The sequence below is a fragment of the Octopus bimaculoides genome, chromosome 3 (genome assembly GCF_046866305.1).
Source record: "Octopus bimaculoides isolate indiv1 chromosome 3, ASM4686630v1, whole genome shotgun sequence".
NCBI lineage: Eukaryota > Metazoa > Mollusca > Cephalopoda > Octopoda > Octopodidae > Octopus > Octopus bimaculoides.
Genome location: NC_142930.1, coordinates 49360339 through 49384338, shown reverse-complemented (window position 1 = coordinate 49384338; position 24000 = coordinate 49360339). Strand labels below are relative to the sequence as shown.

The following is a 24000-nucleotide window of genomic DNA, read 5'->3' as shown; positions in this document are numbered from 1 at the left end:
GCAATGTAATTCTAAGTGCCATCACAGCAATCCTTGTTCTAATAAATAATTAAAAATAAAATGAATGTTTTGGATAAAGTTTTAAAAGTTTCTTACAAGCACGCATTTTTTAACAAGCAGGAATTTTTTTTTTTTAAAGATAAAATGAAGGTTTTGTAATATCCTTTATTGAAAATAAAATAACAGGCATTTTCTAAAGACTTTAACTACTTATCGTCAGTTAATTTATAAAACATCTAGTTATTCTATAAAATAACTACTTAAATTGTAGAATGTAATAATTTTATACACTTTAACTGATTCAACCAGTAATTCATGAAATACCTGAATTATATACTTTCACGGTAACACACACACACACACACACACACACACACACACAGGGGCACACATGTATATATATATATATATATATATATATATATATATATATATATATACATACATATATATACGCGTACAGACACGCACATATTTCTTTTGTGTGTATATATGTGTGTGTGGAAGGGTGTAAAGTCATCCTCGGCGGAATTTGAAACCATAACATGAAGGCAGGTGACATACCGCTAAGTATTAAACAGTTGTTATTCATCTAAAGATCCCAGATCAACTTTGACCAAAGTCCGTGACTAACTTATGTTTGACAAAATGCGCGTCAAGAGTAGTATCCTTGGGTTTTTCAAAAGATAGTGGAAGCGATTTGATAGATATTTGTCTCCTATTTCTAGCAGGTCTAACATCTCATGTCGTTTTCGTAGGACATCACTTAGTTACCAAGCGATATGTTGAAAATTAATAATAAATTGTTAAGTGGGGGGCTTTTATATGATATTATGAAGGATGTTTCAGTAGTTATGTAATTTACTTAATCCGAATTGATCGTTCATGAATAAGAGAATACAACTACCATTATTCTCCGCTCCCCAAACGTTTATAGAGAATACTAATGCATAAATCGACATGGTATTGGGCAATGAATTGGTAAGTCAACAGTTATGAGACTCATAATAGCATTCTTTAAAAAATTTATCACAGAGAGCATAAAAGAGTGACAGATTAGGTGTGTACACGCTGAGTGTGCACACGTTTTTGCTTGTTTATGTTTATCTTTAACTTGTTTCCAGTCAGTGGATTGCGCGCGTGCTCCAGCACCAACTTGAAAAGATTATATATATATATATATATATATATATATATATATATATATATATATATATATATATATATATATATATATATATATATATATATATATATATATAAACATGTCCCTTAACTTACATCCCAGCACTTGTATATATATATATATATATATATACACACACACATGTCCCTTAACTTACATCCCAGCACTTGTTTTTGTTTTTTTGCTTTTTTTTGTTTTGTTTTTTTTGAAGTCTGGTACTTAATATATCGATTTTTTTTTTGCCGAACCCCTAATTTACGAGGACGTAAACAAACCAAAACCAGTTACCAAAAAGCATTTCTTCCAAATTTTCATTCCGAGTTCAAATGCCGCCGAGGTTGACTTTGCGTTTCATTCTTTCTTCGTTGATAAAATAAGCACAAGTTGAGCACTGGAGTCGATGTAATCGACTTAGCTCCCACGAAAATTGCTGGCATTGTACGAAAATATGCAACCAATTTAAAAACAAGTAGATGATCAACTTGAATAATGAAGAAGAGCAATGTCACTTCTTCAGGAATGGAAGGAATTTCTATCCATCGTTCACTTAGGCGGTCTTACTCTTGGGAAGGAATGGCGAAGAAACGCTCTTGGCACTAGCTGGAGAAGCAAGAAAACGCGACGTTTGTACTGAGCAAGGCCTTGAATCTCAATCCTAACATTTATATTTCACATCTGCAACTGAAGTTGCACATTAAACATTGGAGTATAGTTATAAATGCATTCATAAATGAAGCAGTTGGGCGGACAGTAGATTTCATGGGCAACAAAAAAGAAACAGTGCATATATTAAGTATATATATATATATATATATATATATATATATATATATATATATAGATATATATATATATATATATATATACGTTTAAATATTCGCTTTGCAAGATTCTTGATGTGAAATCGTGTGTTGAAACAGATATTGTTGTATTTGGAGATGGCCTTGTTGCCAGTTTAGCCAATAAAAACACACGCACTATATATATGGTGTTAAATTACTTCAGCTTTATTTTATTCTTTTAGATTAATCGAATTCCGGACCGGACTGCGTGTTGTATTCTTGAACAAGACACATTATTTCACGTTGCTCCAGTTCACTCAGCTGTAGAAATGAGTTGCAACGTCGCTGGTGCCAAGCTGTATCGGCCTTTGCCTTTACCTTAGATAACACTGGTGGGTGAAGAGGGGAGACCGCTATGCATGGGCGACTATTGGTCTTCCATAAACAACCTTGCCCGGACTTGTGCCTAGGAGGGTAACTTTCTAGGTGCAATCCCATGGTCAGTTTTGACCGAAGAGGGTCTCAGCACACACACACACACACACACACATATATATATATATACATGTCCCTTAACTTACATACTTAAACACATGTATACATGCATATATACACAGAGAAGCAGACGCACATATTGACTAAATTAGCTTTGTACATTTTTATTTAGACAGGGAAGACATTAGACATAGTTAATGGTAATCGATAATAAATGCAATATCAAATATGACAAGTGTGATATATTTTAGAGCTATAGAGTACCTTTGACGAGTATTTAGAAAAACACCCCATGCCTTTCCTGTTTCCGATCAGTGTACCATAAATCAGCATGCATGCATGCATACATACATATACGAATATGTACATATAAATATATATATATATATATAAACATATACATATGCTCATAAACACAGATGCACACACATGCATATATATATATATATATATATATATATATATATATATATATACATACATACATACATACATACATACATACGTTACATATAGATAGATAGATAGATAGATAGATAGATAGATAGACTGAGGTGTAAAATATTTTTTTCATTCCACACATTAGAAGTGAAACAACTGGAGTCAAGGTTTACTTAACATTTCGTGATATGAGATACCATCAACGAATGATCAGCTTCATTGACTTCTGGTTGAGAAAATGGTGTTTGTTACGTTCAGGATATTTCCGCTGGATATTCATAGAGTTAATGAAATAATTACTCTACGGTGCTTGCACACGAACTCATGCTGTTCCTTTACATATGCACACACACACACACACACACACACACACAATCTCACTTAATCGACCGTCTTAGAAGACGTCATAATGAGCGACTTCAGAACAGATCTGTTGACTCTCACACAGAGACTGCTGATGCAGAAGTCAAATCGCTTGTTTGCTATAACCAACTATTTGCACCAGAAATATTTCCCTTGATTTTTATTCCTGACTACAAACAGCATTATTGTACATGTTTCTATTTCATTTAACGCAGCTTCACGTGACTCTTTTATATATGTGTAAATGTGTGTGTGTGTGTGTGCGCGTGCGCGCGGGGTGTACATGTGCGCGCACTTTATATATATATATATATATATATATATATGTATACACGGGCACACACATATACGCACACGTACATATACATACGTATATGGCAAATGAAAGACGGAAGATGAAATATGCGATAATTTATTATTAATCACGACAATTGTTTCGACACATCTAGCATCGATTCCTCATGGGTGGGACACTCAACAACTGACTCAGGGGCATCCGGCGGTGCATATGTATCTCGTCGGGTGATAAATAAAAACAACTCGTTAAAATTTCGTTCCACAATGTATCTTCCTGTTTTGTAGAAAGAAAAGCGGCCAGACGGAGGAAATGTCTTCATTTATATAGAAGATAAGAAATAAAATCACAGATGGCAAAAAGAGAAACGAACACGCAATCCAGCGAGAAAAGTATTAAAAATAACCGTTAACAAATATGGAAGTATAAAGACCCTCGGGCAAGCTGCATGGCGCGAGTACACTCGCTCATACAAGTATCCGCAAAAGTGTGCAGTCATGATCACAAAGCGAGTTAGCTATCTACTTGGAGTTTGTAAGAATGTGGAGGTTAAAAGTAAACTTAAGTCATCCATGCCTTAAAGTAAATTAAATTATGTTAGCAGTATTTCAAAATTCATTCCCACTGCATTGTGCGAAAGTACATTTATATGCGTGTAGGCATCTCGAGAGTCGTTCAAAAATTCTATTAATGATCTTCTCGTTAGTCCACAGAATAGACAGGGTTTCCTCGGAGCAGAGACGGCATCTGGAAATTATATTGTATGGTTTCACGTACCTTACCATGGACCAAGTTATGCTGTACTTCATTTTCTCCTCCTTCAGTCGCCATACAGAAGCCCGTCGTATGCATATGTGGGTGTGTCTTTGTGTCTGTGTTTGTCCTCCACCACCGCTTGACAACCGGTATTGGTGTGTTTACGACCCCATAGCTTATATATAAACATAGAACTCAGTCTTTTCTCGATAATTCGCTTGTGTCTTCTCTCAGTAATTCGCTTCTGTCTTCTCTCGGTAATTCGCTTCTGTCTTCTTTTGATATTCGCTTCTGTTTTCTCTCGATAATTCTTAATACTTTTGCTACAAGAATTGTATGCTCTTGCACCACTTTTCTCATCTGTCTATCTAATTCACTCCGTCTCTATAATACTTCCTCTCTCTTTCTTTCACATTTCTCAGCACAACTCCTACTTCCTCCTGCACCATTATTTTATCACGTTATCTATCCCTTCATATCATAGAACACTACCTTCTTCCCATTTTTATTCTTACATGCGCTGTTTATTTCTCTCACACACTTTGATCACTTCATATATTCCACTTTGCTCAAATGACTGCCGGGATCTCTCTTGCCAGTTAACTACTAATTATCACTGTCTTCTCTCTCTTTCTCCTTCGCGCCCGCTCTCTCTCACTCAATGTCTCTTGCTCCACCCTCTCTCTCTCTCTCTCTCTCTCTCTCTCTCTCTCTCTATTTCTCTCTCTCTCCCTCTCTTTCTTTCTCTATCTCTCTCCCTCTCTCTCTCTCTCTTTCAATCTCCTATCTGTATATTATATATCTAATCCACCCTTCTTTAAAACATTTTCTCCTCTAACAGAACAGCCACTGCATTCTCATTTCACATTATAACAGTAACAGAAAAGGGGTAACCAGCCAACAAAGGACATACGACTCAGCATTTTATATAGTAAGAATCTGGAACTAAGGCATCTGTAGAAATCTTGAAAGAAATCCAATAAAGCATCTTTCTTTAAAAATCTTCACCTCATCATATATCTGACGGAGTTGCAATGTGAGTCAAAATGTAAGTCGATTATGGGCGCATGGCAGCCGAAATTTGACATGTACTCACACCTCTCCATCTACTGCACATTGCAATTGATTAGACAATAAATTTACATTATGTACGAACAAGAGTGATAATGACACCAGAAATTTACTGTGACGCATTTTACAGACATGTCCAGAGGAAATTCACACCTAACATTTATAGAAAACTATCAGTGATATTTGGTCTGTAGTTACTACCGATGGGCAATGTCAGTTCACGAGAAGCTGTACAAGCACGGCAATTCGAATAGCAGAAAATATTAGAAATGAGATAAGTTGAACGGAACTGTTTAAACGCATGCCCCCTAGTGTGTCAACGTGGACATATGTCATTTGTGATATATCTTTGGATTTATGTAAATGGTTGCTGCACTGAGTAGAACAGATCAAGTTTTCTAACGAGTCTTTTGCAAACATTATTTTGGAGAACCTTCTTTAATAAGTGCTGTTGTTGTTATTGCTAGATTACAAATCAACTCTGACCAACAGTCAAAGAAGTTCTACCCATGACAATCCCATCTCTCGTCTGGATGCAGATATCTAAAACTAAAGAATCCAATGTACTCTTTTTTCAAGACAGCAGATGTGCCTTAAAGATTTTGCTGCTATTTCTAGCCAGTCGAGTGACTATGTATTGGCTACATCAGTCTGGCAGTAATAGCTTGGAACATATGAGAACAGGCTTTTCTCCTCCGCACTCATCAATTCTGTCAAGCACCACTTGATGTGAAGGTGAGAACAGAGAAGAAAGCAAGGGTAGTTCTTGCATATATTTTTTTCTCATAAATTAATTATTAGGACAAGTGACGAGCTGAGAGTGGCTGGATGGCTGAACTTTTCACGTTTCGTTTAAAGATGGACAATAGAGAGGAGTTCTTTGCATTTACGAAGATAGCAATCAAGGTTTGTAGAGTACCTTGATTCGTTTTATTTGCCTATCTTTTGGGAGGGTATAATTTATTTTTCTTATTCATGGTATTGTTCTTCTAACTATATATATGATATTTTATATACAATTCTTTCTCAGCTCAGTCGGGGTTTTTGTTGCATTATTTCACCTTTATAAAGTCCCATATATATATATATATATATATATATATATATATATATATATATATATATATATATATTCGTGGTATGTATATATATATTGGTTTCAAATTTTGACACAAGGCCTGCAATACCTCAACTGGTACTCATTTTATCAACTCTGAAAACCAAAGTCGATATTAGCGGAAATTGAACTCGGAATGTAACGAGGATGAAATGTCGCTAAGCATTTTGCCCGGTATGTCGGTGGTTCTGAGAGCACACCACCTTCATTAGTATATATATCGAAAGAATAGTTCATGTTCCATGTACTCGTGCTTCGATTTTTTTTGTACACGTTTCGTGACGTCCTGTGCCCACATATGCATATATATATATATATATATATATATATATATATATATATATATATATATATATATATATATATATATATATATATATATATATATATATATATATATATATACGTATAGATGTAAGTATGTACATATACGTATGCATTTATGCATATATATATATATATATCATGTATATTATTTTATGATTGAACGCCACGCATCCTCTTCCAAGTAAGTTTTATCTAATAATTCTGATGTGCACTCTATACGATCTTTTTACTCTTTCGTTTTTCTCTCTTTCTCTTATTCTTTTATCTCCTCTTCTCCCACTATTCTATCCTATTACTCTGTCACTCTCTCTTCCTCACTCCTCCTCCCTTGCTCACGTGGCACTCACGTGACCATCGGCCATCTTTCCTTCTTCTCCTAACTTTTGTTTCTTCCTTTCCGTTGTAGCTGGAACAAGGAAGACGTATTCTTGCTTGTTTCCTGTCCAAGCTTGATTTACGCGTTCGCCACCACAACCTCGTTTAAACTTAGCAGCCCTTCTTGTTTGTTTTTGCTGTCCTGTTTGTGTTACCAATTTTGACCCTTGATTATGTTATCGAAAGTGGATTTGTGGTGATTGGAGTGGATGTTAAGATATTTAAGATATTGGTTAGGTTTGCGATAAGGTGAGTATTGGCAGGTTGATAAGATTAGAGTTACGTCTAGAAAGTTAGCAGTTTTGTGAGAGTTTTCGAATGTGATAAACAGGTTTAAGTTGGAGAAGAATTTATGTAGATCCATTCTAGTTCTTTCCAAAGAGGATTTATTTATGCTTTTGGTAACTAGTAAGGCGTCGTCCCTGTATAGGACTCCCTTGATGTTAGGGAAATGTATATGGAGCTGGTGAAGTATATATAGTCCAACCAAATCAGTGACCTGAGCTGAATCAGATGATCCCATGGTTATGTCGAATAGGTTGCTATGGTTATTGCAAACTAGCGGTTCGGCAAAAGAGACCTATATAATAAATAGTAAGCTTACGAAGAAAAAGAGTCCTGGGTCGATTTGTTCGACTAAAGACGGTGCACTAGCATGGCCGCAGTCAAATGACTGAAACAAATAAAAGAAAATAATATATATACTCATATATATATATTCATGTATATATGCATACATGGCCGCAGTGAAAGGACTGAAATAAATACAAGAATAAAAGAAATTATATATATAATCTATATATGTACAGATTATATTCTCCTTAACTTTTCTGGAGTTAAATATTTCTCGATAGAATAAGTATTAGGCTTACAATGAATAAGCGCTGGGGTCGATTTGTTCGACTAAAGACGGTGCACTAGCATGGCCGCAGTCAAATGACTGAAACAAATAAAAGAAAAGAATATATATACTCATATATATATATTCATGTATATATGCATACATACATAATATGTATATATATGTATATATACTCATATATATATATATATATATATATATATATATATATATATATATATATATATATATATATATATATATATATATATATATATATATATATACTCATAATAATAGGGATAAAAATCCAAATTTACAGGTAAATTAAAAATTGAAATTAATTAATTATATATATATATATATATATATATATATATATATATATATATATATATATAGAGAGAGAGAGAGAGAGAGAGAGAGAGAGAGAGAGAGAGAGAGAGAGACATAAGCATTATACATTCAAGATCGTATACCGAGCGATGCATTGTATTTTTGAGCAAAACACTTCATTTCACTTTGTTCCAGTCCACTCAGCTGGCAAAAATGTGTAATCCTGCGACGGATCAGCCTCCCGTCCATGTGGGGGGAATATATACGCCACGGAAACCTGGAGACCGGCCCTTATGATCTTGGCATGACTCGAGAAGGAAACATTTATTTTTTACATACATGCATACACGAATTTGTTTCAAGATGGAAGTTTTTACTTACTTTTCCCATAAAAGGTACCAAATGATGTTCACAGAGGGAGAACATTTCTATATCTTTTACAATAACCATCTCATCATGATCTTCATCAAAAACTGCATCATTTAATATATCTACAAATATTGAAAATAAAAATATAAATAGCGCTTCAGGCAGTATAATATTTAGGCTTCAGAAACATGGAGAAAAGAACACGAAATTGAAATTTTAAAACCATACATTGTAAGTTGAGACTCTGTTATTAAGTAATATATTTAACCTGTTGCAATACTTAAAAGTTATGTGACAATTTGCTTTAATTTTTGTTTTGCTTTTTCTTTGTTCTTGTTTTTCCCGTGCGAGGCAAGCCTTTTTCTGTTTGTTTGTATTCTTTTATCCATTGCTATATAGTTTGTGAGTCATCTTTGACTGTTTATCTACATACATACAGTTTGTGGACCTCTTCATTAAGTGCTGGATTTATGCATAAGCTGGAGAAGCTAGATTATGGGCCTTTAATCCATATGGGTCACAAAATGCTGCAAAAGTACATATATAATACGAATGGACAATAACAGCACAATACATGCTACATATGTTCAATAGCATGGCAATTTATTTTTAATGGGAGCGTTATAGAATTTTAAATTACCTGTCATTTTATCAGATATCTGGCATATTAGCACATGAAAAAAAAAATTTCTCATCAAGTTTTGTGAAGCATTCCAGTGTAACTTTTCAAAAAGGGATATTAAATTTTACATAGCTCATACCTTTACGGTGTCTAAATTGTCCACTGTCTGTATAAATACATATAACTGAAAACATTTAATCGTTTGAAACATATAAACTTTTGAAGCACAATAAAAACATCAAAATTATGTTTAATATGGGAATTATCTTTGCAGTTTCAGGGAAATTCAAGAATATTCATGCATTATATGAATCTTTTTCAAATAGAGTAAGTCAGAAAATATTTGTCTTATATGCTTAAAACACTTTCTGATTATGATTACTAACAATATCTTAGTGTATATATACATACATTGTATGTTGATTCATTCACAAACTTCCTTCCAAGAACATTGACTAAAATTTTCTTAAGAAAATACGAAATTATACGAAATTATAAACCCAAATCTTCGGCGGTAATGGACTGAACTGAACCGTAACTAATCTGCACATCCTCTGATAACTCACGGATGGTGGTTCGACGATTTCCCCTCATAAATTCATGTACATCTGCGATGTTTTTCTCAGTTTTGCTAGTTGCGGGTCTCCCAGAACGTTCATCAATATCGACATTTTTTCGGCCATCTTGGAAACCTTTGAACCACTCGTACACTTATGTGCGACTCATACACTTCTCTCCATACACTTTGCGTAAGACTCTGAGCAGGTATCGTCATGACAACTTTCTCTCTTGTAGTCAATGCAACGATCACACGCTACAGACGTTCCTTCCAAACACTGCTGTAAAAAGCAGAAGTGGGCTAAAACGTTCAAACTTAGTGCGCATCCATACCAGAGTTTAAGGTCAATCTGTGCCAAGCAGCTTCACTCTGCGTGCATTAGCTTCGTTACTATAGCAACAGTCCGGATACTTATTGATCAGACCTCGTAAGACAAGGCATAAATAATAATCAATACACATTTTATTTATTGCAGGAAAGTTGACTTGACTTACAGCTGTTTCAAGTAGTTAACTTAATCTGACCATTGATAGGTTGAGAAAAATTGAACGACCTAGAAAATTAATGCTACTTTGGTCCGAGTCATTTTGTTCTGGTAATAACCAAGCAGAACACGTAAGGTCATGTTAGAGCAACGCCTAGAAGGGGTTTTAGCCAATCACATCAACCCTGGACTTATTTTTAAAGTTTGGTATATATTTTAGCGATCACTTATTGCAGCAGCTGTAGGTTACGAGACATAAACTCAGACAACAATCTTTTGCGACAATATCAACGCAAACACTGACGCAGAGAAAGACACATACAAACATACACGCGTGCACATATGCAGACATGCAGTCATGGATGCATAGATACATAGTTACACGTGCCTTCATATATATATATATATATATATATATATATACGCATGCTGATATATGAGCGACGTTGGACTCCTCATTTACATAATCATCGAACCTAGAGCTTAACTATAGTCTGCCCATAGCACTTACTCAACATTACCTGACGCCTTTGGATCTTCTTGACAGCATTACCTCTCATAGCCTATATATATATATATATATATATATATATATATATATATATATATATATATATATATATATATATATATATATGAAGGCTATAGTGTTGAAAACAATATGTCAAACAGGATATCAAGAAGTTGTTGGACGAACTTAGATGCAACAGTCACTCTGCACTTATCTCAATATGAAGTTCGATTGCTACCGCTGATTTCATATATTGGATCAAGTTGGAAGTGAGTTATTGTCGATTGAATCAATTTTTGGAGTTGTCTAACTAAATCTGAATGGATGTGAAAGAAGACTCGTCTATGGTGGGGGGGGGGTCAATGGGGATTGAATGGATTCGTGACTTTAGGAATGCCACTTTCTATTCTGTTAAAACTTTTTAATTCAAATGTTTTGCATTATTGCTGCTTTTAAGCAAGAACCTACAGTTGCGATGATGTTCTTTGATCAATAAAACCCAGCGAGTAGGCTTTTACGTGGATTGTTGATCTGCTAGAAATAGCAGCTAAATCTTGCTGAAATAATAACGTGTCTTAGAAAGAAAGACGATGACTAGTTCACAGTTGGAATATCTTTGACCTTAATCATGACTGACACCATCATCAGCAGCAGCAGTGGGAATATTGTCGCTAAATGTAGAATGGTATCTATATTTAGCGACAATGTAAAAAAAAATCAAGCGCATGATCCATCAAGATAATCAAACGAACGAAAAATATTCGGTTGAAAACAACTTCCTACATCAATGAAGTATTAAAATTTCTAAACGACCGATTTTAAAAGCCACTAAGGAACTGGACTTTATTTTTCTACATAACACACGCACGTGCGAGCACACAAGATCCTCATCTTGTTTGTCTCTCACTCTTTTTGTCATTAAAGTAAAGCATCAGACATGTTCAGTTTATATCCAGAGAAAACCTGAAACTGCTGTTTTTGGTCCCTATGGTTTAATAAAAGGCATTTTCAATGAAAGATGTCATTTTGAATTTGTGGTGGGTAATGACATAAAAGCGGGAAGATTCCAGTGAGTTTAAAATGGAAACTGGATTTTTTCCCCGGCTATGCCTATTTCCCTTCAATAATGTCGTTGGAGCCTCTCCGGAAATTAACAGGTCTGATCCCATCTTCTTAATTGATGGTTTCAAGAATCGATTCGCGTTGCAGACACCTTGGACAATTATCATTTTAAGAAATAAGGCAGCGAGCTGGCAGAATCAGAAACCTACCAGACAAAATGCTAAGTGGCATTTCTTCCAACAGTAAGTTCTGAGTTCAAATTCCACGACGTCGAGTTTACCTTTCATCCTTTCATCGTCGATAAAGTACCAGTTAAGCACTGGGGTCGATGTCATCGACTAGCTCCTTTCTTCAAAGTTCCACCCTTGTGCCTATTGTAGAAAGAATTAATGGTTTCTAATTTAGGCAAAAAGGCTCGCAGTTTTAAGGAGAGATGTTAATCGATACCCGATACCACTAGATTGGTACTTTATTTTATCGACCCCGAAAGAATGAACGGCAATGATAACGTTGGCGGAATTTGAAATCAGAACGTAAAAGCCAGAAGAAATTCTGTTAGACCATTTTTCCTGAAATACTAACGATTCCGCTAACTCACCATCTTCTGAGCCCCTCCCACTAATGAACGACACTGATCACGAGGTATCCAGTAATCGACTCACATTTATGACACTACAACATTCAATGCATGAAGTAGTTAAATGTACTTCACCGTTGTCAAATCAGAAGTTAGATTTATAAACAATCATTTGAACTCTTCCAGTCACAAGACTGAAACACACTCTCTGCATATCACAGTTTAAGTAGAAAGGTGGAATTTTTCTAAGACATTTTCGTGAATGGTATTTCTATTAAACAAAAAGGAAAGCATACAAAAGAAATTAGCCTATAACTTATCTTCAATTTATATATATATATATATATATATATATATATATATATATAGCGAACTTCTGAAACAAAATCTTTGCTTTTCAAATTCTTGTTCAAAATGTCTACATGTTTGTTTGTTTAGTTGCTTATTTATAGTGTTGAGCTCAACCACGTCGTATGAGTGGGGAGGGAGTGAATATTTTTCTTGAAAGAATGCTTTAAAAATTACTGAATGCCGGGAAATTTCTGCTGTCAAGTTGCTAGTTTTGCATTCTACAGACTATTCAAAAAAGAAAATATTTCTCTTCACAATAGCAGCCAATAGAAGTGTCTCCAACATGTGACATTTGTAATTCCTGTGAAGTGAGCAGTCGTCTCTTAAAGCTACTGACGCTATTTCCAAGCGACTGAGTTGGGTGAGGGAGGAACACCAGAAGTTTATAGAAACACAGCAAGCAGCCGAGTTGCTGTGTCTCGTAAATTAATCAATAATTTATGCTCACCAAGATAGGTGGCCTGCATTATTGATGAAGAACACTGATTAACTATTGCCAGTGATTCTTTTGAAAAGTCCATCTGTTCATCGATTGTCAAACATTATCACGTGGATATCTCCAGAGAAAAGATACTTTACTATATTCGGAACTATTTAATATTTGAATTAATAATTAGTAATCGAAATAAAGGCCTGTCCCACAACTCATTAGGTTGTTAGCCTGCTGGAACTTAATAAAAAAAAACGAAATAAAATAAGATGTTAGAGAGAAAATAAGAGAAAGTAGAAAGTAGTGTTAAAAAAGAAAAATTATTGAATCGAAGAAAAATGTTATTCTAAATCGGAAGAATAATACATAGTAATAAAAACAAAATGGATGACAAAACAAGACACAACTTTTAAAAGGCTGATACTTTTAATGCGTGGTTATCGGAAATATTTAGTACTTTCCTAGTGTTGTCATTATCATATTTTGATCTCGGAAAAGACAGTTTAATCTTTCACTGGTTCAGTTCAACAACTCATTAATAAGGTCAACTATGAAGTACAGCTAGCTCGCCACTGTAAACAGCGATACCTTATAAGCGAGTAGCGTTTTCTTGACTTATAGTTTTGGTCCTTCTAAACGCCTGGAGAAAGCAACTGAGCAACTATTCCATCCCATCAAAACGTCCCCAGTTATACTAACACTGATTCAGTGTGTTACTGAAGAAAATATACTAATAAATTTCGGAACTTTAGTTGTTTGGAAAGTGATCACACTGAGTTATTGGAAGAGTTATTGTCAACATTTAAAAATTAAATTGTATTCACTTTTCTATAACCATTTTTGTGTGATTTTAATTGGCTGAAATGGCTCTCCCACGACGTAATTATTATACTTCTGAATTTGTAAATAAACCTGAGACCCAGATTGTAACTTGTTCGAGAGTTAGTGTTTGTTAGTGCAACGGAAACATCAGCAAAAACGTTTACGGGTGATCAACAAGTTCACTTCACACTCATATGGTTCTTGGTTCGATTTCACAGCATGATACCTTGGGAAAGTACCTTCTCCCATGACCCAAAAATCAATTCAATTCTTGTTGAGTGAAATTGTGGTATTCCTCTGTCTATTGGCTATGGCGAAAGAGGTTGAGTGGTGGAAGAGGCTGAGAGAATTGGGAAAAGGCACCTTCATTTCGGTCAGCCCTCACTGACATTTGGGGTTTGTCTAAGAAAGGAAAGCGATGGTGGAGAAAGAAGTGCTCCAGTAAATTTGTCAAAAGCGGGTGACTGTGACAAAAACTTCGAATGAATGCGCCTGTAGAACTGGGCGGGGCTCATACCCTTTATACTCAGGGTGATTTTGGATCTGTGCAGTTACTTGAATGGCTCAAGCTGGAGGTTTTCCTGTATCACGAATCATAGATGTGTTCGTATACTATGTATATTTGTATACTTTTATCTCATTTTACCCTCCTCTCTCTCTTTCTTTCCTTCAGCCTTTATTATAAACTGTCCTCGCAATGATCCCCTCATGTGACACCCCTGTGGTAAATAGGAAAATAATCGTTATTCATTCAGCTCAAGCAATACAGACACTCTTTTGTCAATCCTCGTCGAACCTGTAAGGAATTAGTATTTGGTACATCGAAACCTATGACCATTAATGATATTGTTTACAAAATGTTTAGTATAATAAAAATAATTTGGGAAACAAACGATGATAGAATTTTAAAATGAAACTTAAGCTTCTACCGTTCTAATTTAACTATAAAATATTTATAGCACTCACTGTTCCTCAAACATTTACATGACAAGTTTCAGCATCATATCCCAATGTTCGTCTAATTATTGACGTATTTCCATGAACTAAACCAAATAACAATCCATTTTAATCCGTTAAATATTAATTAAGAAATTATTACCATTCTATTATTGTCATTAAGGCAGTGAACTGGAAAAATCGTTAGCACACCAGATAATATACTTAGTGGCATTTCGTCCGTCTTTACATTCAGAGTTCAAATTCTGCCGAGGTTCACTATGTTTGTCATCCTTTCTAGGTCGACAAAATAAGTAACAGTCAGGTACTGGGGTTGATCTAATCAGCTTTTCCCCTCCCTCAAAATTTCAGGTCTGGTGCCTTTAGTAGAAAGGATTATCATTATTATTGAAAACAGCGAGCTTCGCAGACTTGCTAGCGTTTCAGACAAAATGCTTAACGGTATTTCCTCTGGCTTTAAGTTCTGCGTTGAAATTCCGCCGATGACGACTTTGCCTTTCACCCTTTCGAGGTCGATAAAAAAAAGTACCAGATTAGCACTGAGATCGATGTAATCGACTTATCCCTCTCCTCAAAATTGTTTGCCTTGGGCCTATTGTAGACAGGATTATTACAGCTGTTGATTTTAATTATCATTGATATGCATTCGGTGCATATCAAGCACAGTTCTGTTTTGAAAGTAAATAATATGTCTACAGTGTCTAAAGGGGTGTCTGAGGTTTGGTTATGTAAATAAATACATGTTTTGATATCATTCATAAAACAGCTACTATTTTAGCGATTATTTCTGTTTTAGCCCCCACATGTTATTTATCTTTATTTCCAGATCTTTATATTTTGATAAATGCTTTATCTTTGCAAGGCATATCTGTTCGGACTGATACATTGATTAGGAAGTATTTATTTTTCCGGTGATCCTTGTCAACAATATCTACCTTGATCTCCTTATATATGTGTATTAGCATATCCCAAACATGTGTATTAGCATATGCTTTCCTTTTCTGTTAGTATTTCATAATGCTGGCTTAACTTCAAGTGTACGTATGTCCCAACTTATGCATTATATCCAATTATTGATATAATGCATTTTTTCTTGGCTAAGATTGGGAGTCAGAGACAGTATGACTAGTGCTTTCTTCCCTATCTCCACATATTCTGCAGTTACTATATTCTGCTATATGCTTTCGTGGTTTCTGCTGGAAAAGCTTGAGTTGTTCCGCAGTCAAGAATTTTTCAGCCTGTTTTGTATCCCATGCTTCTCAACTAATGTTGCAACTTTTCCTTGTATACATTCACTCTGTTTAGTTTCTTTTTATTTTCTGATATTGGGCATGTAGGGGCTTTTCTAAACATCACTTTATCATGGCATTCTGAAACACTTGTTTTAGCTTAAATTTTAGCTTTTACACTATTTCCGTTTATTCTTTTTCTTCATAAAAAGCTGTTACTCCGACATTTGTTTTATATTCATTGACTTTCCTGATGATGGAAAGTAATTTTGTTTCCTTCTGTACTAGAGACTTTTGTAGACCCACATTCGATATTTTATAGTAGCTTTCTTGCTGCATAGTCCCCTTCCCACATTTCTGTATCAGACTTTGAGTGATGTATTCTAAACGCGGTCGTTATTTTCTTGATTCCTTTCTCTCTCTGTGTTGTGTGTGTGTGCGTGTGTGTGCGCACGCCTTCTCAACTTTTCTTTCATTTGCGTGTGTTAGACAATATCTAGTTCAAGGATCCTAAGTAATTCTTTTTCCAGTTTCATGACCAGTGTTCTATTATTAGCGTTCTTAGTTTTCTTCTCTTCCAGATCGTTTTGGCGCTTTTTGCAAAGCCGAATCTCATTATAACTTCTTTGGTAAATCTATGAACTATCTGCAGTAGTGTTTCTTGCTGCTTATTAGTTTGAGGTCATTCATACAAAAGTGTTGGTTGCTTGTCTTACAGTAGTATTTGTTTCTAATGCCAGCAGGCAGAAATTTCTTCCAATTTCTTCTTCTAATGAGGATCGGTCTATTTCTTATAAGCTCCCAAGTTGTTTGTATCTGTAAAATTGTTCGTCCTTTATTCATGACATGTGTCATGTATTTTATTTTTATTGCCGCTACCTAATTCATAACTAGTGTCTCTAGGATCCATGTGTTTAGAATACTGTCAAAAGCTATCTGACAGTCAATTTTTGTTCAGGTCTTTCTCCTTTAGATTTTGGCTTTAATCTTTTCATCAGTAATTGATTTTTACAACTAGATGAGTTTTTACAGAATCCCATCTGCCTCCCTCTAAACAAATTTTTTCTAGATGTTTGCTTAGTCTCTGTAATATTATCGCTATTAAGGCTTTACTGGTTGTAGGAAGGCAGGTTATGAGTTTGTAGTTTTAAGTATCTATGGTTTCTTTAGTTTGGGGGATTAAGATTCTCTCTGGTGAGCCAGTCAGGTGTTGTCTACAACTCCGTCAGTATCTCATTAAACTTCTCTGCCAGCTCCTTGGGTGTCCATGTTAAATAGTCTAACCAGAAGCTAGCAATCTAATCATGTCCTAGTGCTTTACAATTGTTTGTTTTTGCAATATCTGGATTTCTTTTTCCGTTGTTATGGCCATGCATGATTTTTCAGATGCAGTGTTCGTTGTTTTTACCAATCTTTTCCAAGGGGAATATCTTCGCTTCTATACTCCCCAACAAAATTCTTCTTTTCCTGCTGCTGGCGCTACTTTGACTCCTATTTTATTTCTACCAAATTCTTGATAAAATCGTTTTGGGTTGGAGCCGACCTGTTTGTTTACTTCAAAGAGTTGATGGCGTTATTCATGCTGACCGACGAATTCTTTGCAATTTAGCGAGGATCTATAGTTTTTAGCGTTCTATCATTTCAGGCACTTCTTGATTGTTATTGAGCAAAAGCTACTGCTTGCTAGCTTAATTAACAAAAATATTACTCTGAGGTTCAGTGACAACAAATCGCCTCAAATTTCAAGATTTTTTATTATTGCAAAACAGATGTCCTTTTGTGCAAGATGATAATACGTCTCAGTTCCATTACCTTCCTAAATAGCATTTTGAGTATTGTGTGCTAATTACTACAGGAACAATTTTCTCACTTGTATTCTCCAATCTTTCTATTTCTGAAGCCAGGATCTAATATTGTACAATTTTCTCAATTTCCTAGAGAATACAAATTCTTATAAGAATGCAAAGTCAATAATCTTACATATTTTTATTTTTCTTCACTCCAATATTATATCTGGTTTTTCTTACTTTAAAGGTACGATCAGTTTCTATGCAGAAATCACATAAATTCCTGTAATTATTATTCACCCTCTGAATCGTGTTTGCACTACTTTTCTCTCACTTCAAGTTTACAGGCTTAACTAGCATCTCAGTCCACTCTTTTATCGAGACATTTAGGCCAGCGCTTATGCGCTTTTTACGTCAGCATACTGCTCAGAAGATAGATAATTTCTCATCATCTTTTCCGCACATTCTATATTTGCAGTTTAACTGAGTTTTAACAGTCTTCGTCTTTATCAAATTCATTGTAATGGCTTATTCCTCTATGGCTACAATTGATTCAGTTTCGTGTTTCGGGTTTCCTTTTTCTCAGACACATCCATCATCAGACATGTTGGATAAAAAGCAAAGTTGATTTCGCCGAAAATTTAACTCAGAACATAAAGAGTCGAAATAAATAAGGCTAGCCTTTTTTCCGAAGCTCTAACAGCTCATCCAGCTTACTAACAACAACAACAACATTATTAATAATAATAATAATAATAATAATAATAATAATAATAATAATAATATTATTGTGATAATCTCTAAATGCTGGAGATGTAAGAATTTCATGTGGCATTTTCCAGGGTGACTCACTATCACCACTCCTCTTCTGTCTAGCCCTAATACCGCTCTCAAAATTGCTCAATGATGCACAGTATGGTTATAAAATATTTGATAAAAATATAAATCATCTCATTTACATGGATGATTTAAAGCTCTTTGCAAAAAATGACCAACAACTCAAAGGCCTACTAGCGATTGTTAAACAATTCAGTGATGACATCAGGATGCAATTTGGCCTTGATAAATGTGCAAAAGCTATCTTTATCAAAGGAAAAATGACAAATACATCTAATGTGAACCTTGACCAGCAAAATGTCATAAAAGAGTTAGAACCAGCGGAGAGCTACAAATACCTAGGGGTAATTGAAGGGGACAATATCAAGCACTCAGTGATGAGGGAAAGGATCAGAAGAGAATGTTATCGCAGGGTGAGAGCAATACTGAAGACAGAGCTGAACGCGAGAAACAGGATCGAAGCGATCAATGCTCTAGCCATACCAGTCGTGACTTACAGTTTCAACATCGTTAACTGGTCAATTACTGAAATATGTAATGTTGACAGAAAAATACGAAAACTGTTGACAATGCATAGAATGCACCACCCTAAGGCAGATATAGAACGTCTTTATCTGCCAAGAAAAGAGGGAGGTCGAGGACTACTACAGCTGGCATTATCAATGAAGGTAGCCACAATTGGCCTAGACACCTATATGAAAAACTCTGAGGACTGGATGCTAAAACTTGTCTTAAAATATGAAAGCAAGAAAGCATCTTACTCAGTAACAAAACAGGCAAAGGAATATCTAAGTGAATTCCAATTGCAACAAATTCAAGAATTAGACGAACTAGAAACACCTACAGAAAAAGCTAAGCGCTTGAAAACCCGTGCTAAAATTGCTGCCTTAGCTATTATGACTGAAAAATGGCATGGAAAACCTCTCAATGGCAAATACCCAAAGAGAGCGAATAATGCAGATATTGACAAAGCCCTTACCCACCAATGGTTAATGGCCTCTGGATTGAAATCAGAAACAGAGGGGTTTATCATAGCAGCCCAAGATCAATGCCTACCTACAAAGAACTACCAGGCCAACATATTAAAGAACGGCAGCTCCCCATTATGTCGTATATGCCAACAACAAAATGAGACCATCGATCATGTTGTCTCCATGTGCAGTCTGCTTGCGCCTACAGAGTATCTCAACAGGCATGATAGAGCTGCACAATATATTCACTGGGTAATATGCAAAAACCTGGACTTGCCCCATGATAAAAACTGGTGGGAACACAAACCACCCCCAGTACTTGAAAATGATCACATTGCACTCCTCTGGAACTTCACCATTCAAACTGACAGAAAGATAGACGCAAATAGGCCAGACATCATACTGAAAGACTTCAGACAAAAATCATGCCTCCTCATTGATATAACTGTCCCAATTGATATAAACGTATCTGTCAAGACCTACCAAAAACTGAGCAAATATAAAGATCTTGAAATAGAAATTAGCAAAATGTGGAATCTGAAGACGAAAACAATACCTATTGTCATAGGTGCCCTGGGAATGACAGCGAAACGGGCTGATTACTACCTAGCTCAGATACCAGGAAACCCCAAAATGGCTGAAGTCCAAAAGATAGTGCTCATGGGAACTGCCCATATCCTACGTAAAATACTGTCTATGTGATCTCAAATTTTAAAGCAAACATAATTTTCTTATGGTTTCTTAAACATTCACTTGAACAAAACTGTACAAATCCAAATATATGGTACCCTAGGCATAACACCTACATGAACTTCTAACTTGTTGTCTCTTGAGGTCTCTGGGTGAGACTTGGATCCAACTTGTACAAATGCAAAACAAAAGTCAAACATAAAATAATAATAATAATAATAATAATAATAATGATAATAATAAGAATAATGATGATAATAATAATAATAATAATAATAATAATAATAATAATAATAATAATAATAATAATAATAATAATAATAATAATAATAATGCGCCAACTGCCGCTGCAAAGAAAATAAAATTAATTGCAAAGACAAAAGCACATGAAAAATTAGCTAGCAGATGGGAACAGAAACCTCTGCATGGCAAGTATGTGGCTCGTAGCAAACAAGCTGATGTCGACCAGAAACGCACGCATCAGTGGTTACGAAGTTCAGGGCTAAAAGCAGAGAGTGAAGGTTTCATATTGGCTGCTCAAGACCAAAGCTTATTAACCCGGAACTACCAAGCCAATGTGATAAAAAATGGAGCTGACCCAAAATGCCGATTTTGTAACGATGCGATTGAAACTATAGACCACCTAATCTCAGGGTGTAGAGTCTTAGCACCTGTAGAATATAAAACAAGACATGACAGAGTTGGCCAGTATTTACACTGGACAATAATGTCAGCATTATAAAATCAAAACCACTGACAAATGGTATAAACACCATCCTGAAGCTGTGACTGAGGGAGAAAATGTATCGATTCTCTGGGACTTCCCCGTACATACTGACAAGGCTATAAAAGCTAATAAACCGGATATTATTATAAAAGATCAGACAAAGAAGACGTGTTTATTAATTGACATGAGTATTCCCTCTGATCATAATATAGCGGCGAAAGAATTTGACAAGATCAGTAAATATAAAGACTTGCTAATAGAAATTGAAAAAATGTGGCACTTCAAGGCGACTACCATACCAGTGATTGTAGGATCTCTAGGAATGATAAAAAAAAAGGTACTGAAACCTATTTGAAAATGATACCAGGCTTACCATCCCTACAGGAAGTGCAAAAAATCGTGTTAACTGTAACGACTCATGTACTGAGAAGAGCATTATCGCTGTGAAAACAACATCCATTAATGAACTTTTTTTTTTTTCTTAAATACATGTTTTACCTGTGAATTTGCGTGTGTGAACTGGGAATGCATACAACGAGTTTCTCTGCCCTAGGTGTACGGAAAACACTCGGCGAGAAATGGAAGAAAATTTGAAGAAAGAAGAAAAATAAAACATGATAATAATAATGGTTTAAAATTTTGGCACGAGGCCAGCAAGTTCTAGAGAAGGGCTAAGTCAATTACGCCAACCCCAGTGTTCAACTGTACTTTTTTTTATCGACTCCGAAAGAATGAAAGCAAAGTCAACCTCGGCGGAATTTGAACTCAGAACTTAAAGACGAACGTCCCGTAACTTAGCTGTTCGGCAAAAGAGATAGATAGTACCAGGTTCAAAAATAAATACTGAGATCAAATCACTAGACTAAAATTTCTTCAATGCGATACTGCAACATGGCCGCAGTCTAATAACTGTAACAAGAAAAGATAACAGATAACACGAATATTAAAGGAACCAGTTTTGCTTTTGTTGTTACATGGACAAAACTTCCTGAAAAAAGAATTAACTGAAAGAATTCTGTAACACCTGTCAGTGGTTCTTTTCTCCCAATGTTTAATCCAATGGAGAGCAAAGAGAGATCAATACCACTGTGCTTACAGAAGTACGGTGGATGTTTCTACTTCACAACCAAACAACGGTCAGAAGAAAATAGCACGAGATATCCGGAGAAATTTTCTCGATTGAAAGGGACTGTCTGTTGTGTTTTTAGGATCTACGTCAAAACACAAGCTGAAATATATAGACCGCTGTCCATAATCTTGTGCCTCATTATTTGAGCAGAGAAATAGGGAAGGTAACCTTCATGGGTATTAGCGATGATGTTTAACAGTGGCTGGTCGTCACTTATGAGTAAGTCGTCAACACAGAAGTAAACGAGATGCAAAACGTGATCGGGAGGAGTAAGAATGGATTTCCAAGCCACCGGAAATGTTATTAAGCTGTCGAAAGCCATCGGAGTTGTGCTGAGTTGAGAGCGTCGAGACAAAGAGCATAAATCCGATTGTGTAGGGCAAACGGCTTAGTTATTATACATGTAGTAAAAACCACTTGAGTGCCTTTTGCGCAATAGAATTGGAGAAGCTAGAAAAACGAAGGCGAGAAGAAAGTAGTAGAGAGCTGCAAAGAGAATCCAAGGAAGCAACAAGATCAACAAGCTTCAGTCTTCAATGCATTTGCATCCAACACAAGTAGCAAACGAGCAGTGTTGTCCGGGTCTTTGGCACAACTTGACTAAAGGGTTCTCTTGTGTTTGGGTGGTTTAACATATTTGTTTTCCATATTCAACAAACTATACATTATAAAATTATTATATCAAATTTTTTACCCATACATTTAGTGTAATGTTTTTAATCCTTCCTCTACTTTTGTAGAACTTTGTTTTATCCATAGTTACATGTTTGTAACCTCAACCTACTCCATACATAACGTTTTATTTTATGTATATACGAATGATCCCTTCGTAGAAAATAAAAAATATTGTGAGTGGAAAATAATGTTGTTGCTGTCGCTGGCGTAAGCAAAAGGTCGGAAATTTTGTGGAGAATGGATTAGTCGATACTATTGCCCCAATTCTCTATGGGTATTTTATTTTATAGACCCCGAAAAAATGAAAGGCAAAGTTAGTCTCGGTGGGATTTGAACTTTGCCTTTTACATTCTGAATTTAAATCCTGCTGAGAACTTTGCCACTCATTCCTCGAAGGTCGATAAAATAAAGTATTAGTGAAGTACTGCGATCGAATAATATCGAGTAATCCGTCTTTTAAAAATTGCTGGCCTTATTCTTAAATAAAAATCATCATTATTATTATTATTATTATTATTATTGTTCAGTAGTTTTATTTTTATAGCGTGCTTTCACTTCACTACCGAGCGCAGCTCTGTGTGCCTTGGGTATGTACTGTGGTTTGCTGTGATGCTCTTATGGTTACTGTATTGAAAGTGTTTTGCGTAGGATGTGTGCAGTGCCCAGTAGTGCAATTTTCTGTATGTTATATATATTTGTAAGTCCTGGTCTTTTTGTTATGTATTTATCTGAATATTTTTTTATTATACCCAAGGCACCTACTATGATAGGAATTGTTTCTGTTTTTAGGTTCCACATTCGAGTTACCTCTATTTCCAGGTCTTTG

At 35.3% G+C, this 24000-nt stretch overlaps 1 protein-coding gene across 2 annotated transcripts in view; it reads right to left on the bottom strand.

The window, feature by feature from the left end:
• LOC106878261 (GTP cyclohydrolase 1-like) overlaps window positions 1–24000 on the bottom strand; it is a 113747-nt gene that overhangs the window by 75336 nt on the left and 14411 nt on the right. For both annotated transcript variants that reach the window (XM_089348967.1, XM_052966489.2), the window contains exon 2: window positions 8767–8876. In XM_089348967.1, the coding sequence (XP_089205093.1) occupies window positions 8767–8876 (110 nt within the window). The remainder of the gene's footprint in view (window positions 1–8766; window positions 8877–24000) is intronic.